General features: G+C 47.5%; 1 protein-coding gene across 6 annotated transcripts in view; it reads right to left on the bottom strand.

Moving 5' to 3' along the window:
- CCDC92 (coiled-coil domain containing 92) overlaps positions 1-15,366 on the bottom strand; it is a 36,676-nt gene that overhangs the window by 7,654 nt on the left and 13,656 nt on the right. For 2 of the 6 annotated variants that reach the window (XM_016922661.4, NM_001279803.1), the window contains 1 exon segment: positions 202-294. The exons of 1 other annotated variant lie outside the window; for it this stretch is intronic. In XM_016922661.4, coding sequence (XP_016778150.1) covers positions 202-235 — 34 coding nt within the window. In that variant the 5' untranslated portion in view covers positions 236-294. 6 annotated transcript variants of the gene reach the window in all.

Raw genomic sequence — 15,366 nt, forward strand, 5'->3', positions numbered from 1 at the left:
GAGAGATGGGCTGAATTCCAGAGGGAAGCCCCCTGCACTTCACAGCACTGAGAGGAGCCACAGATCCTTCTTGGGAGGGTCTGAGAACGTATCTCATGGGGCCAGGGGGTGGTGCAGGTGTCTGGAGTCTGTCCCCAATGCTTGGCCCCTCCCAGCCCCAGCTTCCAGCATCTGATGCTCACTCAGGGCCCCAGACTCTACCTTCATCGTAACTCGAGAAATGTGGTGAAGTCATGGGTCTTTCTGGAAAAGCTACCAGAGTAATTCAAGACGCTTGTACAGCACTGAAAAATACTGAGGATGAAATGTGAGTTATTTGCTTATAAATTATTATTGTAAATACAGAACCTCAGAATGCATTTTCCCTAGTTTGCTATTCCAGAGAACCCTCCGTAAAGGAGGTACAACTTCTCAATGGCTCCCAGGACGCAGCCCATTTGTAGGATGCCACAGTGGAACCGTTTTGGAGACACTGACACACCCAGGCTGTCACTGCTTCAGACGACACCAATTGCTCATCAATTATCTGTACGACCAGTGACATGCATGCACACTAGCTCTGGAGCTAGGATGAGTTCATAACGAACTTCAGACATACACTTTCATCACACGAAAACACTTCCTGGGCGCTGCTCCGGTGGAAAGCCACAGACTCCACTCCAAGGGCAACCTGAGAACGCAGAGAAGGAAATAAAACACGACGGAGCTCACGAAGGGGAGTGAACAATGATACATCCTAAAAAGGACCAGGAAAAAGAGAAACAAGAGGCCCTTTCAGTTGGGGACAAAAACTGGCAGGAGAGGACAGTGGCCCCAGGACACGGCAAGTACAGTCTCGGGGGGCACCTCACCACGGGCAGTGATTGGGCAGAGCTGATCAGAAGCCTTGGAATTGGTCATCTCTCTGAACTAGCGATTTATTTTTAGAAATCTACCAAAGGGAAATTATTACTTTTGTGTGAAAAGAGGTAGCTGTGAGAATGGTCACTACAGTGCAGTTTGCAGTTGGAAAAGACTAGAAACAAACTCAAAACCCGACAATAGGGAGTGGGTTAAATAACTTAAGGCGACCATTTCTAGGCATGTTTCTATAAAACAAAGCATAGCTCTCCCTGGCCTTTGACTGCCGTCGCACTGGGCTGCAGATGATGGCAGAGTTGAGTTTCCATCAAGCAGGGCTTTCCTCAGTGGAGCCGTGAGCAGCATTCTGGCAGAGTAAGAAAGGATGTTTCTGTCCCCGAAACCGTCTCTGTGCTGTAACCGCAAACTCTCCTGTGTAGGCTGCTGGGCCAGACACTAGTTTCTAAGTGGAACCCCACAGTTCCCGAGATCCCAACACTGTCTGCACAGCACGTGGTCTTGGGGGGCGCTGACCTTAACAAAGGAGCCAGCTACGACCAAGGCAGGTTCAGCGTGTGGCACACGTGTGCCGCGTGCTTGCTGTGGAAAGGGTGAGCACCTTCTGACCTTGCCCTTCCCTCACAAAGCAGAACGCTTGAAAGCGGAACAGCCTCAGCGTCAAAGGAAGGAAAATCCCAGGAGCGCCTGAGAGCTGTCAGTAGCGGTGCCTACGTCTTCCTTCCACTCAGCAATCCGGAGTCGTTCACTCTGGCATCAATTCCAGCACCTCACCTGGAGGCTGAATCCCGAAGAGCTGAAAGGGGTTTGGAAGTGGGAACTCTAGCAGAGGTGCTTTCAAAGGACAGACTCAAATCCAGGATTCTGTTGGCTGATGGAAGAAGCAGAGCCCATATGTTAGTGGCTTGCTGTCAAAGAGAAAGAACCATTTAAATGTGATCCAGAATTTAGTGGGTCTTGGATGACAGGAGAGCTGCCCTAGGCCTAGTGTCCTACCCCTCACAAGCACTGTCCCCAGCTGCACAACCTGGGGGTGGCCTTGACGCTGGCATCCCCCGCCATCCATTTCCAGTCCATGATGATCTTGCTGGCATCCCCCGCCATCCATTTCCAGTCCATGATGATCTTGCTGGCATCCCCCGCCATCCATTTCCAGTCCATGATGATCTTGCTGGCATCCCCCGCCATCCATTTCCAGTCCATGATGATCTTGCTGGCATCCCCCGCCATCCATTTCCAGTCCATGATGATCTTGCTGGCATCCTGCTTTGAAAGCAGCTCTCAGATCCGTTCAACTCTCCCCATCTCCGCTGCTGAGGCCGTCCTCACCCTCACCCGAATCCCTGCCAGAAAGCCTCCCTCTGTCCTCTCCTACCTGCTCCATTCTGCTCTCCACGTGGCAGCAGAGTGATCTTGTTTTTAAATTGAGACTACTTAAAAACCTCCAATGGTTCCCACGGCTCTGAGAATCAGACTGGTCTGCCCGGCCCTGCAACTGGCCCCACCACCCTCGCTGGCCCTTCTCCTACCCCCAGGGCTCCAGGTGGCACAAGCTTTCCTCCGGGTGCCCTGCTGGGCTGTGCTTCTCCCACCCTGGTGCCCTCTCATGGCTCCTCCTCTGCCCAGAACACTCTTCTTAGGCCCCTCTCCCACCCACCTCTCCTGGGTCTCCACTGTCTACTTATCCTTCAGGTCTCAGTACAAGTTTACTTCCTCCCGGAAGCCCTGGCCCCCAGACTCGGGTGCATTACCACCCTGTCCCCAGTTCTAGTCTTTGTGTCTCTGTGAGGGTCTGTAAGTGTGGGTCTGTTTCCCGCCTCCTCACACAGACTCCAGATTGTTCACTGCTGCACCCTAAGCCCTAGCACAGTGCCTGGCACCCTGGAGGCCCACGAATGGGCCTGGTGCCAGTCTGTTGAGTGCAGCTGTGGTGCCAGAGGAATGTAAGGGCTTCAGGGTTGAAAAGCTTTTGTTTCCATGGGCTTCCTATTTAGGTGCTTCTGAGAAGTGACAGCCTGCTGGCAGTCCTCACAGCCCTCGCTTGCTCTCAGCGCCTCCTCTGCCTGGGCTCCCACTTTGGCGGCACTTGAGGAGCCCTTCAGCCCACCGCTGCACTGTGGGAGCCCCTTTCTGGGCTGGCCAAGGCCGGAGCCCACTCCCTCAGCTTGCAGGGAGGTGTGGAGGGAGAGGCGCAAGCGGAACCGGGGCTGCGTGCGGCGGCGCTTGCAGGCCAGCTGGAGTTCTGGGTGGGCGTGGGCTTGGCGGGCCCCGCACTCGGAGCAGCCAGCGGGCCGGCCCTGCCAGCCCTGCCGGACCCAGGCAATGAGAGGCTTAGCACCCAGGCCAGCAGCTGCAGAGGGTGTACTGGGTCCCCTAGCAGTGCCAGCCCACCGGTGCTGCACTCAATTTCTCACCAGGCCTTAGCTGCCTTCCCGCAGGGCAGGGCTCGGGACCTGCAGCCCGCCATGCCTGAGCCTCCCACCCCCTCCATGGGCTCCTGTGCCGCCCGAGCCTCCCCGACCAGTGCCGCTCCCTGCTCCATGGTGCCCAATCCCATCGACCACCCAAGGGCTGAGGAGTACGAACGTACGGCGCGGGACTGGCAGGCAGCTCCACCTGCAGCCCCGGTGTGGGATCCACTGGGTGAAGCCAGCCGGGCTCCTGAGTCTGGTGGGGACGTGGAGAACCTTTATGTCTAGCTCAGGGATTGTAAATACACCAATCGGCACTCTGTATCTAGCTCAAGGTTTGTAAACACACCAATCAGCACCCTGTGTCTAGCTCAGGGTTTGTGAATGCACCAATCGACACTCTGTATCTAGCTGCTCTGGTGGGGCCTTGGAGAACCTTTGTGTGGATACTCTGTATCTAACTAATCTGATGGGGAGGTGGTGAACCTTTGTGTCTAGCTCAGGGATTGTAAACACACCAATCAGTGCCCTGTCAAAACAGGCCACTGGGCTCTACCAATTAGCAGGATGTGGGTGGGGCCAGATAAGAGAATAAAAGCAGGCTGCCCGAGGCAGCAGCGGTAACCCGCTCGGGTCCCCTTCCACACTGTGGAAGCTTTGTTCTTTCGCTCTTTGCAATAAATCTTGCTACTGCTCACTCTTTGTGTCCACGCTGCTTTTATGAGCTGTAACACTCACCGCGAAGGTCTGCAGCTTCACTCCTGAGCCAGTGAGACCGCGAACCCACCAGAAGGAAGAAACTCCGAACACATCCAAACATCAGAAGGAACAAACTCCAGATGCGCCACCTTAAGAGCTGTAACACTCACAGCGAGGGTCCGCGGCTTCATTCTTGAAGTCAGTGAGACCAAGAACCCACCAATTCGGGACACACTTCCTTTACAGGCACACCTTGCTCAAAGAAAACGGGATATACTAAAACATCCCGAAATGACATGACCACCTCACCCGCCATGATGGCACAAAATGGGATGTGCCTATATGTAGATGTCAGTATTTTCTTCTACGCTCTCCCACGGGGGCAGAGGGGAATGGAGTACAAATGTTATCAGCAGCCATCTCTATCATAGTGTGGTATTACATTTCATTTGTAACAAATTTAAATATGATTTAGTAAGTATTCATACTCTAACTGCCTTGGTCAATCAGCAACTTTGAATTATAACAACGCTGTGTTTCATTAATCCACTCTGTTAACTGCAGAAATACAAAAGCGTCCTTAAAGCGTCCCATTATAATGGGCAGACAGCCTGGAGAAGAAACGGCAGGCGAGCAGGGAGAGTGTGATCACGTAACGCGCAGAGCTCCACAGTGAGCGCTGGTGAGCCACTCGGAGCCCTCACAGTGGGGGACAAGGGTCTCCTGGCCTGGGGCATTTCACTGACTGTCGCTCTCCCCTTCTTCCACACTCTGTGCTGACTGAAAAGGCCCTGACATGGAGACGCCATCTGTGCAGGGCATTCTACAGCTGTTAGGATATTCCTGAATAAGGCAGGTCCACTTGGGGCCAGGGAAACAAAACACATCTCCAAATGGCATCCAGATTACTCAATTATTTTCTCATCAGCTCAAAAGAGTAACAATATCACTGGCTTTCTGAGGGCAAAAGAGTTTTCACGGCTGAAAAGACAGTGGTGTTTTCCATTGCGATCCTTCACTACTGAAGAGAAGTAATCATTGTGATGATGTCATGCTCCCAGTACTGTGACATGACTGAAGCCACCGAGGCATCCTGTTTAGGCTGAGGAGACCCAGCCGGGAGATGCACATAATTCAGAGGGAGAAATGGAGTTGGTCCCAAGAGGCTTAATTCAGTATCAGAGATGCTTTAGAAACATGAAGGAGCATTCATGACAGATCCCTAAAAGGGTCAGCGTGGCAGATGAAAGGAGAAAGGCAGGGCGTCTGCTGCAGATGAATAACGCCGCCTGCTGAGTAAGGGCACTCACCCCATCTTAGCTGTGTGTCAGCCAGGAATGGAGGGCAGCTCATCTAGCCCGTTTGGCAAAACGCTTGCACTTTCTGTGTCAAAAGGGCATATGCTACAAATTGTGTGCTCTTTGTACTGCAGTAGTCCGTCCTGAGGCAAATCCAATTTTGTTCCTAAGCGTTGCTGGGAGCCATCCGCAATCTTACAGTTATTTGCTCAACCAAAGGCGGCAAGGCCAGGACATTGGTCTTCTTCCCTCCTTGGAGATGCTGCCCACAGCTGCAGAAAATGGGGCTCCAACTGACTATCACTTCAGGGCTTGGTCACGGCTGCCAGAGGGCCAGCCCCACCCAGGTGACTTTGCACAGCTCTGCTAGTTTTTCTCCCCACAGAACGCCAGCAGAAGCAATGCAAATGGGTACCTCGAGGGTCAAAGTCCTGCTGAATAGGTTACCTTGATCAGGGCTCAAAGGTTAAGCCACACGTACATTTTTTCCTATGGCAAATCCACTAGGTAAATTAATTTACTGTTCACTCTACTTGTTCAGAAAGTTAATACTCAAAAAAGGCTTTTCATTCCAAATCCTATAGAGATAGGCTCTGAAGACGTGGCAAGACAGCTTCCTGGATGGGGAAGCGCACTGCCGTCATTTCCTAGTGTCAACATGTCTGAGGAAGGCCCGGCCTCGCCGAGTATGCTCTCCAGCAGCGTGAAGACAAGGGGCCCTTTCAACAGCTCAAGCCGAATTCCACCTTCATTCCAAAGTGCTATCCCTTCCTCTCAGGGCATTAATGTTAACATGACGACATAATTCTATCCGTGGACCACCTGACTTGCCCGAGCACAGTGTTCTTTCACGTTACTTACATCATTTGCTCTTGCAACCCGCCTCTGGAGAAAAGAGGACACTATCCCATGAAAAGAGAGAACATAAACCAATAAATGCACCTAAGCCTTGCCGCTTCTCCTAGCCCGCAGGTGATGTGGTGACAATCCTGACGTCTGGGGCAGATTTCATTTCATGCAGAAATTCAGATGTTTTCCAAGTTGTGCACATCAAGTCTCTAATACTTTGAAACTGCAGAGGAAACGCAAACACAGCCCACGGAAGTAGCCTTTTGGCCCGGAAGGGAAGGCAGCGTTCCTCCAGAGTCCAGAGCACAGGGCCAGGCCGTCAGAACAGCACTGCTCGCAAGGAGGCTGGATCCACTGGCTCTCGAGGGTCCACGTTAGAAAATCACACAGCTGTAAAGGCACTGCCGACCACCCAATACGGCAAAAAGACTCACTAATGACTCTTGCTCGTAATACCAGCAAAGGTTCCTAGGAAGCTGGGTGAGGGTGGGGCTTTCTGGGGCCTTAACAAAGCAGCAAGACTAGCTTAGGAAGAAAGCACAAGGTATTCCACTCTGTAGCATGTGTGTCCTGGTCCCTGGGATCCCAGCAGGTGCTCGGTCCCAGGGCCAGGGGCAGACTCACTCTCTTCCCCTGCAAGGTCAGGCTGATAGGAGTCCTCTGGGGGCCGAGTTAGCAATAGGCTATTCCTGGGAAAAAGCAGCACTTGGCTGCCAAAAACAGCTCTGATGTTACCCGTGGGAGGAACCAAGGCCAGACTTATCTTCCCCCTTTAAAAAATATGCCTTTTCCTTTAGTGTCTCTCCTGTGTGCACATCCTCCTTGGCACAAGTTTTCATGGTCAAGCACATTTCTGATCACGTTGCATCTCTCTGACTTTCTTGGGACCAAGCCCCACTGCTCCAGAGGCCCTGCTTGGTCAGCCTGCCCTCCCCAGCGGCATCCCCCTGGGTCCCCTCGGGGCTGGTGTGCTTGTCAACACTCGGGTCCTCTAGCCCCTGGCGTGGCCCAGACCCCTCCAACACAGGGCCTTTGCACACCTTGTTCCCTCTGTCTAGAACTCCCATGGCAAACCATCCCCTGCCCCCGCCTCATTAACTTCCATTCTTCCTGCACATCTGAACTCACGCATTACATACGTGCTGCAGATCATTTCCTACCGCTTCATAATGGCACCGAGTGGAGATCTAAACCAGAACTACACTGCGTTCGTCAAAAAGCACCACAGCAGCATGAATCTGAACATGACCTCACCCCATCATTTCTCAACATTCCAGAAGCAATATTCCAACGTATTCCTGAGACCAATTTCTTGGACAAAAAGAAATGGAATATCTTCGGTAGGAAAGGGTCTCACCATTTAAAAATGAGAGATTGTTTCTGAGCAATCAAGAACAAACATTATCTTTTAGTTGAACACAAAGCCTGTGGAAATAGGGTAATAATTTTAGAATCTAAAAAAAAATAGCACACTAGCACTCAGGTGGTAGCTGTGAATGAGTTATAACAAGCTCTTTTAGATTCTAGTCATGAGTAAGTTATGACCCATTCACATTTGGTTCTCTCCTACCATGAACAACAGGAGCCCTGCTGCCCTCTCTGTGCACTTTTGAAAGGCCCTGACCTGGCAGCACTGCCTGGCCCTTAACAGGGCACAGTGTCTCCACGTTTGTGCACAAGGACCTCTGGGGGCTTTTCTGTGGGCACTTTCTGTACCGCTCTGGTGTCCTATAGCTTAAGCGTTGCCATCAAGAAAATCAAGGCTGGCCAGAGAACAAAGGCAGCAATTGCAGTGATTAAATGTAACAGGAGGATAAAATGATTCCTAGCAGGGAGGTGGTTTTCTAAGTAGATTCATGGAGTCAGAAAACATTGAGGGTAGAAGAAATCTTCAACATCAGGCATCCAACACCCCTTTGTTTCAAGATTAAGAAACTAAGGCCCAAAGAAGATCTGCTTAACACAATGGGACAAAAGAGACTGGAGTGGACAAACTCTTGAGATATTAGGCCGTACTTGGGGCTGTATCTGAACCCTATCTTGTCACCTAAGTCATTGTGATGTCTAACTCATGGGGTGGCTTTAAGTGCTAACAGCAACCAGGACGGGCCTGGCATAGAGTAGTGCTCAATGAATGTTAGCTATATTATTTTTATGTAAACATTGGTCAGTACTTCTATAAATATACCTCAAGATTATTTACTTAGCCAACTAGGGCATTTCCTGAATATTATCTAAGTACGGAAATGAGCTAGCAAAGAAATTCCAATTACTTCCAAAGAGGGAAGGATAAAAGCAAATAGAAGCATTTTCTGGGACCTCTATCCTCCATTTTCACTGGAGAAGAGCCACTGGGGGAGGCAACTAGAGAGGCAGGCAGAGCAAGGAGCCCTGAGGGACAGGAAAGCCTGCTTCTCCCTTTGAAACCATCTATAGTACTTCACGAGGCTAAAAAATGGTCCATGGCTAATTAGGCCATCAACTCTCAATCCCAAATACCTGCTTTTAAGAAAGGACACTCACCATCTCTGAAAATGAATACTGATGTTACTCTGAATTCACAATGAACTGGATAAATTGTTTTGCATGGTAGGACCCTATTATTCCTACTTGTACATGTATCTAAGAAATTCAATTAGTAAGTGAGCTGAAAATCTCTAAAAGTTAAAGTAGCAATAAAAACGGACAACATTTCAAGGAAAGGTAAGTACTCAACAATGACTCCAGGAATATTTTGGTAAAAAGAGTAAACACGATTACAAAGTGGAAGCAAAAAGTAGAAGGCAAAGGTGCAATTATGTTTTAAAAAGATAAAACATCTTGTTGATTAGTCATTCTTAAAGAATTAGGCTTTTTTAATCTGGCAAAAACAGGTGAGGTTGAGAGCTTAGCACAAGAGTCAGAATCGTGGGTTCCAATTCTGACCCTGCCATATCCGAGTTGCAACCTCTCTGAGTCCTCACCTTTCTCTTCTACAACATGAGAAATAATCAAACCTACATGATACAGTGACTGGGAGGGTAAAATGAGATTTTTTGTATAAAACATTTTGCAGTGTGTCTGGCTTATTGTGATAAAGTGGTAACTGAACTAAATTTGGACTCATCCAAATGCGGGAACTTTGGATGGGGATGTTTTGTGGGTTCCCCTATTTCTGGCTAAGCAGCAGACATCTTTTAATAGGCACGTCTCTAAAAGCTAGAAGAGGAAAGAAAACTCCAGTAGCAACCAAAAAAAAAAAGTCATTTTTTGCAAGATAATCACCACACAAAATAATCTCAACGTCTGTCAATAAGGGGCTAGCATGGCACATCTAAAGTATGCAATAATTTAAAATAGTGTAGATCTATATTTACCGACAAGGTAATATGTCTATGATAGGTTAAGTTTGTAAATAGTATGTTAAAAATTGTATGTATATTATCACATTTTTGATATGTGTAGAAGGATATACACCAAAGTGTTAAAACATTTGCCTCAGCCAGGCACAGTGGCTCATGCCTGTAATCCCAGCACTTTGGGAGGCCAAGGCTGGTAGATCATGAGGTTAGGAGATGGAAACCATCCTGGCTAACATGGTGAAACTCTGTCTATACTAAAAATACAAAAAATTAGCTGGGCGTGGTGGCACACGCCTGCGGTCCTAGCTACTCGGGAGGCTGAGGCAGGAGACTTGCTTGAACCTGAGAGGAGGAGGTTGCAGTGAGCTGAGATCATGCCACTGCACTCCGGCCTGGGCGACAGAGCAAGACTCCGTCTCAAAAACAAAAACAAAAACAAAAACAAAAATAAGCCGGGTGTCGTGGCATCCGCCTGTAATCCCAGCTACTAGGGAGACTGAGGCAGGAGAATCGCTTGAACCCAGGAGGCGGAGGTTGCAGTGAGCCGAGATCTCGCCACTGCACTCCAGCCTGGGCAACAAGAGGGAAACTCCATCTCAAACAAACAAACAAACATTTGTCTCTAGATGGTGGACTCGGTGACTTTTACCTTTTAAAAGTTCTATTTTAGTACTATCTAAAGCTTCTTTAATGATGAACATATAGTCAGAAAAAATATTATAAAGTTTTCTCTTAAAAAAGATAATCACTAAATATCCACTAACAAAGTAGTATCATATGTTTTAATAATATTGTTCCAGGGTAATCTTGGATTGCTAAAATTGTGATTGGTTTACCATCACCAAGAATAATTAATGGGAAGGTAGTTGTTACAAATGTAACAATTTTGTGTCCCAAAGATATGCAGAAAATGACAATGATGAGAACTTAGGTGCCTCCCACCATGCATTATACATTCCTGTCATTCTCTGACATTATCCTTCATATGTATTTTATTTTATTAAGGCTCATCGACAATTCTTTAGACATTGACAGCCATTTCCTTCTGAAAGAACGTGCAGCCTAACATTAAAGTCGTAATGGATGTGATTAGAGAGCCTGACAATTACACATGGAAAGAGGGTACGCAGCCTGTCTGGGAAGGCTGCAGTCACTGGAGGCCTACATGATGGACTTATTAACCGGGTTTCTCTGCACTCCGATTATCTCATACTTTAAGAGTTTCTATTTGGCTTCTATTTAAAAACCATGTCACGGGTCTGTACGCTGATGAGGGCTTGGCTTTTCTGTGTGAAAATGCCTCATGAAGAAAGCAAGTCTATATTTCTGGTTGCCCATGGGTGTCTTTTAACTGGCCTGTGCAGGCCAAGATAGGCAAATACATGTGCTCCTACCATCTGTGTTGTGTGGTGCCTTCTGGGAGTGTCCTGGGCATCATGGAAGTTTGGGTTCCTAACCGCCAGGAGGCCAGCGGGCGGCAGACCCCACCCCAGGAGGAGGGAGCACCAGCATTCCATCTCCGGACCCTCAGAGCTGGAGGGGCGATGCCCATACAGTGTCAACTCTGCACTTTCTATTCCAAAGACACAGGCTCAGGGAGAAGTTGCTTCTGGGGGAGGAGGTGACCGGTGGGGCCATGGAGGTGCTGCTCAGGCCCTTCCTGCCCTCCCTGCATCCTCCTCCTGCCCTTTCTCAGCAGCCCCCAGTATGACTGCCCTCTGGGGATCACCCAAATAGCCTTGTTTCAAGAGCTAGAGCTAGTATCATTTTCAACTTAGTAGAAATGTCACTGGTACACTTCTAACAAGCTTGTCATTTACCAAGATGATCCTGAGCCAACAATTTAAGGACACAAATATCTCCTAAGTTACTACACAAACAGTTCTAGCTAGTGATACTTTCCTTTAATGGAAGGGGAAGTAAGCAGTTCATATCCAACTGGTCTTTCCATTTCCACCTCAGATTGAGATTACTGCCAATTTTAATTGTCTACTAGTTGATAACTAAAAGATACAGTGATCCCAAATGCCAAATCATCATTCATCCTAATGAAATAGGAAATACTTAATCTTAGCGCTTGATGACCACAATCTAAACCAAGTTCCTAGGCCAAGGAGATGTGTTCCCTTGCTTTAAAAATCTCAATCTCTATGGTTTGCCAAACAGATGGACCAATTCACCTGACTTAACTGATAGGCCTTCTTTTTATCCATTTGTGGGTCTGCCTAATTATAGTACAGGTTTTAAGGAAAGAAAGGTATTTAGTAACTGAAGCTCTATACACCTTTTCTTTTGGTGGGGGGGAGACAGGGTTTCTCTATGTTGCCCAGGCTTGGCTCAAATTCCTGGCCTCAAGTGGTCCTCCTGCTTCAGCCTCCTATGTAGCTGGGATTATAAATGCCAGACCCCTTACCTGGCTCTATCCACTTTAATTTAGCCATATTTTTCCTTTATTACTTACAAAAAGTAAAAGAGTCCATGGTTTCATTAGCTATAACAGGCATCAGAGAAGATGACTGCCACTTATAGAAGAAAGAGACGTTATCCTTGTGATGTGGTAGAAAGAGCTCTGCCCAGTCCCAGCCATGTCATCTTGGACAGTGTAAGAATTTAGCTACGCATCAAGCAAAAGCAAGCCAACTCTTCCAACTTGCCCGTCTATGAAAGGGGCCCACACTGATTCCTTCCAATGAGTTGAGACAGGGAGGACATTAGAGATCTTTGAAATTATTAAAATAGTCCAACAACAGTCACTTCAGTAAATAAAGTCACCATGACCAGGCATTTAATTTTAGTACTTACATACCTTCTGGTGATCAATAATCAGATATTTGTTTTTATTGAACATTTATTTATTTGGAATAACACAGCCTAAGTACCAATATTTTTAAAAGATAAACTTATATTTTTAAGAAGGCATTTACCATTTTCCTAGATCATTTCCTAGAGGTTGTTTTTTGTTTTGTTTTTTGATGGCTTCAGCATGTCCATTTAAGGGTGTTTGACCTCTGACTTTCCATCTAGTGATCTGAGAGCTCCAGCGTGGATTATTCAGTTCTTTACAAGTGTCCTTTCCGCAAACTTCCTGTGCTGTGTAGAATAGGTGAGGCACGCTTACTGACGGCATTTATGACTGACCCCCATAAAGTTCTTCCCACTCACAATCACTCTTTATTATGTCAGGGAACAAGAGAATTCCCAGAATCGTATGTTTCAGCTCTCTGGGAAATCACGCATTAAGTTCCAGGGGAAGGGAAAAGCTTCCCACAAAACAGCTATCCATTAAGAATGTCTGTTGTTTAAAATGCACCAGCAATTCTAACATCCAGAGACCAGTGAGAGAACGGTAGAAGGCAAATAGGTGTTACTTTAGGGCTGTCTTTGCAACCAAATTTTGATCATCGTAGATAAATGAGCCATTAGTGCATTAACCCAGTCAAAATAAATGAAAACAAATAATGACAAGTAAAATAAGGGGCAGGACAACTGTATTTCATAGATTATATATCAGCTGTGGGAGGAGAGTGAAATAAATTGGGGAAGGTAGAAAATCACTACATCTGATATTCATTAGGATTTTTCAGAGAATGAGAGGCAATCCAGTATTTTCTTATTCTTACTGTCCTTGCCTTGTTAAAGGTCATCATTTTTCATTTGCACTTTTTCCATTTGTACAACTGACTTTGTTTTTTCCTCTTATATTTGACCTTGTGCCCCCATAATGGGGTTAATTATAATCCTTGGTTCATGACACACTCTTTAAGGGCCCACTTTCATTTAGATACTTTTACAAATAAGCACCCGATGTATCCAACATTTTTGGAACTTAGCAATTTTGGTTTAGAGTGCCCAGATTTTCCATTTGAAGTTCGAAATTCTGAGGTTGGATGTTTCAGCTTCTTCTGGTTGATCCAGCTCTGGTGAAGCCTACTGGCCAGTCAGGAGCCTGGAGAGTTTGACTTCCCAGTTTTCAGAATGGACAGGATGGTCACCTGAGGTCATACCTGGCAGCCACTGCCCTTGCTGGTTGTGGGGGAGTGTGAGGCAGCTTCCATCTTCGCAAGCAGCTGCTATGTGCACGCCCCACGATGCCTTTCAGTTGGTTCTGCCTGGCTTCTCAAGGGTGTGATCACTGCACTGTAAAGGGTGGTAACAGCAATCATGTTTGAGGATAACTGTCCTAACACATTCCCTGGGTCTAAGGCATCTGGGCAAGAAAATACTCAAGGACATTTGTTAATGAGAAGCTGAAAATAATTAATCGAAATAGTAATTATGACCATTATTTACCAAATTTCTATGCACCAGGCTTACAGATGATCACTTAATTCTTTTTTTTTTTTCTTTTTTTGAGACGGGGGGGTCTCGCTTTGTCGCCCAGGCTGGAGTGCAATGGTGTGATCTTGGCTCACTGCAACCTCCACCTCCCATGTTCAAGTGATTCTCGTGCCTCAGCCCCGAGTAGCTGGGATTACAGGCATGCACCACCACACCTGGCTAATTTTTGTATTTTTAGTAGACACGGAGTTTCGCCATGGCTGGTCTCGAATTCCTGACCTCAAGTGATCTGCCTACCTCGGCCTCTGAAAGTGCTGGGATTACAGATGTGAACCACCACTCTCGGTCTATTACTTAATTCTGAAAACAATCATGCAAGGTAGGTATGATTATACTCATTTTTTATTTTATTTTATTTTAGAGACAGAGTTTCACTCTTGTTGCCCAGGCTGGAGTGCAACGGCGTGATCTCAGCTCACCACAACCTCTGCCTCTCGAGTTCAAGCGATTCTCCTGCTTCAGCCTCCAGAGTAGCAGGGATGACAGGCATGCAACACCATGCCCGGCTAATTTTGTATTTTTAGTAGAGACGGGGTTTCTCCATGTTGGTCAGGCTGGTTTCAAACTCCCGACCTCAGGTGATCCTCCTGCCTCGGCCTCCCAAAGTGCTGGGATTATAGGCATGAGCCACCACGCCCGGCCAATTAAACCCATTTTTTAAAGAATGGAGGCTCAGACGAGTGAAGACACTTAACTAAACTTGCAAATCCTAAATGCATGAGCCAAATGCAGATTCTTTCCAAAGGCTGCCACCTCCTCTGCCTCGTGCCTTCCTGAAGTGCTCTCCAATTTCAAACTCAGGCTGTTTGGAACCACAGGCTCTCATGGCAGCTCTGGGAGAGAAGGACGAGCTGCCTCCTCACATAAGTGGTCTGTTCTGCTGTTTCCTGTGCATTCTGGAACGTTTGGCCCAAGTGTGGCCGCTTGAGTGCAGTGGTAATGCTGCTGCTGACCTCCCTGGCGTCACTGACTGTGACAGGTCCCGCTGAGGCTTTCCAGGCCTTGCCTCATTACATCCTCACACCGCTCTAGGATACGGGAACTGAGGCGTAGAGAGCTTAATCTGCCTTATTGAGATCATACATAAACTTGGTATTTTTTTGGTGCTTTGTAGTTTCCTCTGCCCTTTTCAAGGAGGGGGAAATTGTGCCTATGACAGGCCTACATTTTTCCTGATCCTCTCGTCAGAATTCATGTTAGCTGACTTTAAAAGCATTCAATGACAAGATTTTCTGAAGAGGTAATGTTCTCTCCCTCGGTTGCACTCTGGTTGAAAGTGGATCACACAGATGAGCTGTACTGGATCCGCGAGCTATAGCGGCATAGCAGGGTAGGATTAACCCCCAGGTTCTGGATCCAGACCGCCACGGTTTGCATTCCAGTTCTGCCCTTCGTTAAGGATGCAGCCCTGGGCAAGTCACACGTAACTCCCGTGCCTTACTTCCTCATCTGCAAAATGGAAAAGGAGTATCTACACCTCATTAGGATGTGGGGGAAGATTGAGTTTATCTGAACAGATGCTGTCCAATGGAACTTTCTGTGATGATGTAAATATTCTATTCTCTGTTGTCC

Source organism: Pan troglodytes, chromosome 10, assembly GCF_028858775.2.
Source record: "Pan troglodytes isolate AG18354 chromosome 10, NHGRI_mPanTro3-v2.0_pri, whole genome shotgun sequence".
NCBI classification, from domain to species: Eukaryota; Metazoa; Chordata; class Mammalia; order Primates; family Hominidae; genus Pan; species Pan troglodytes.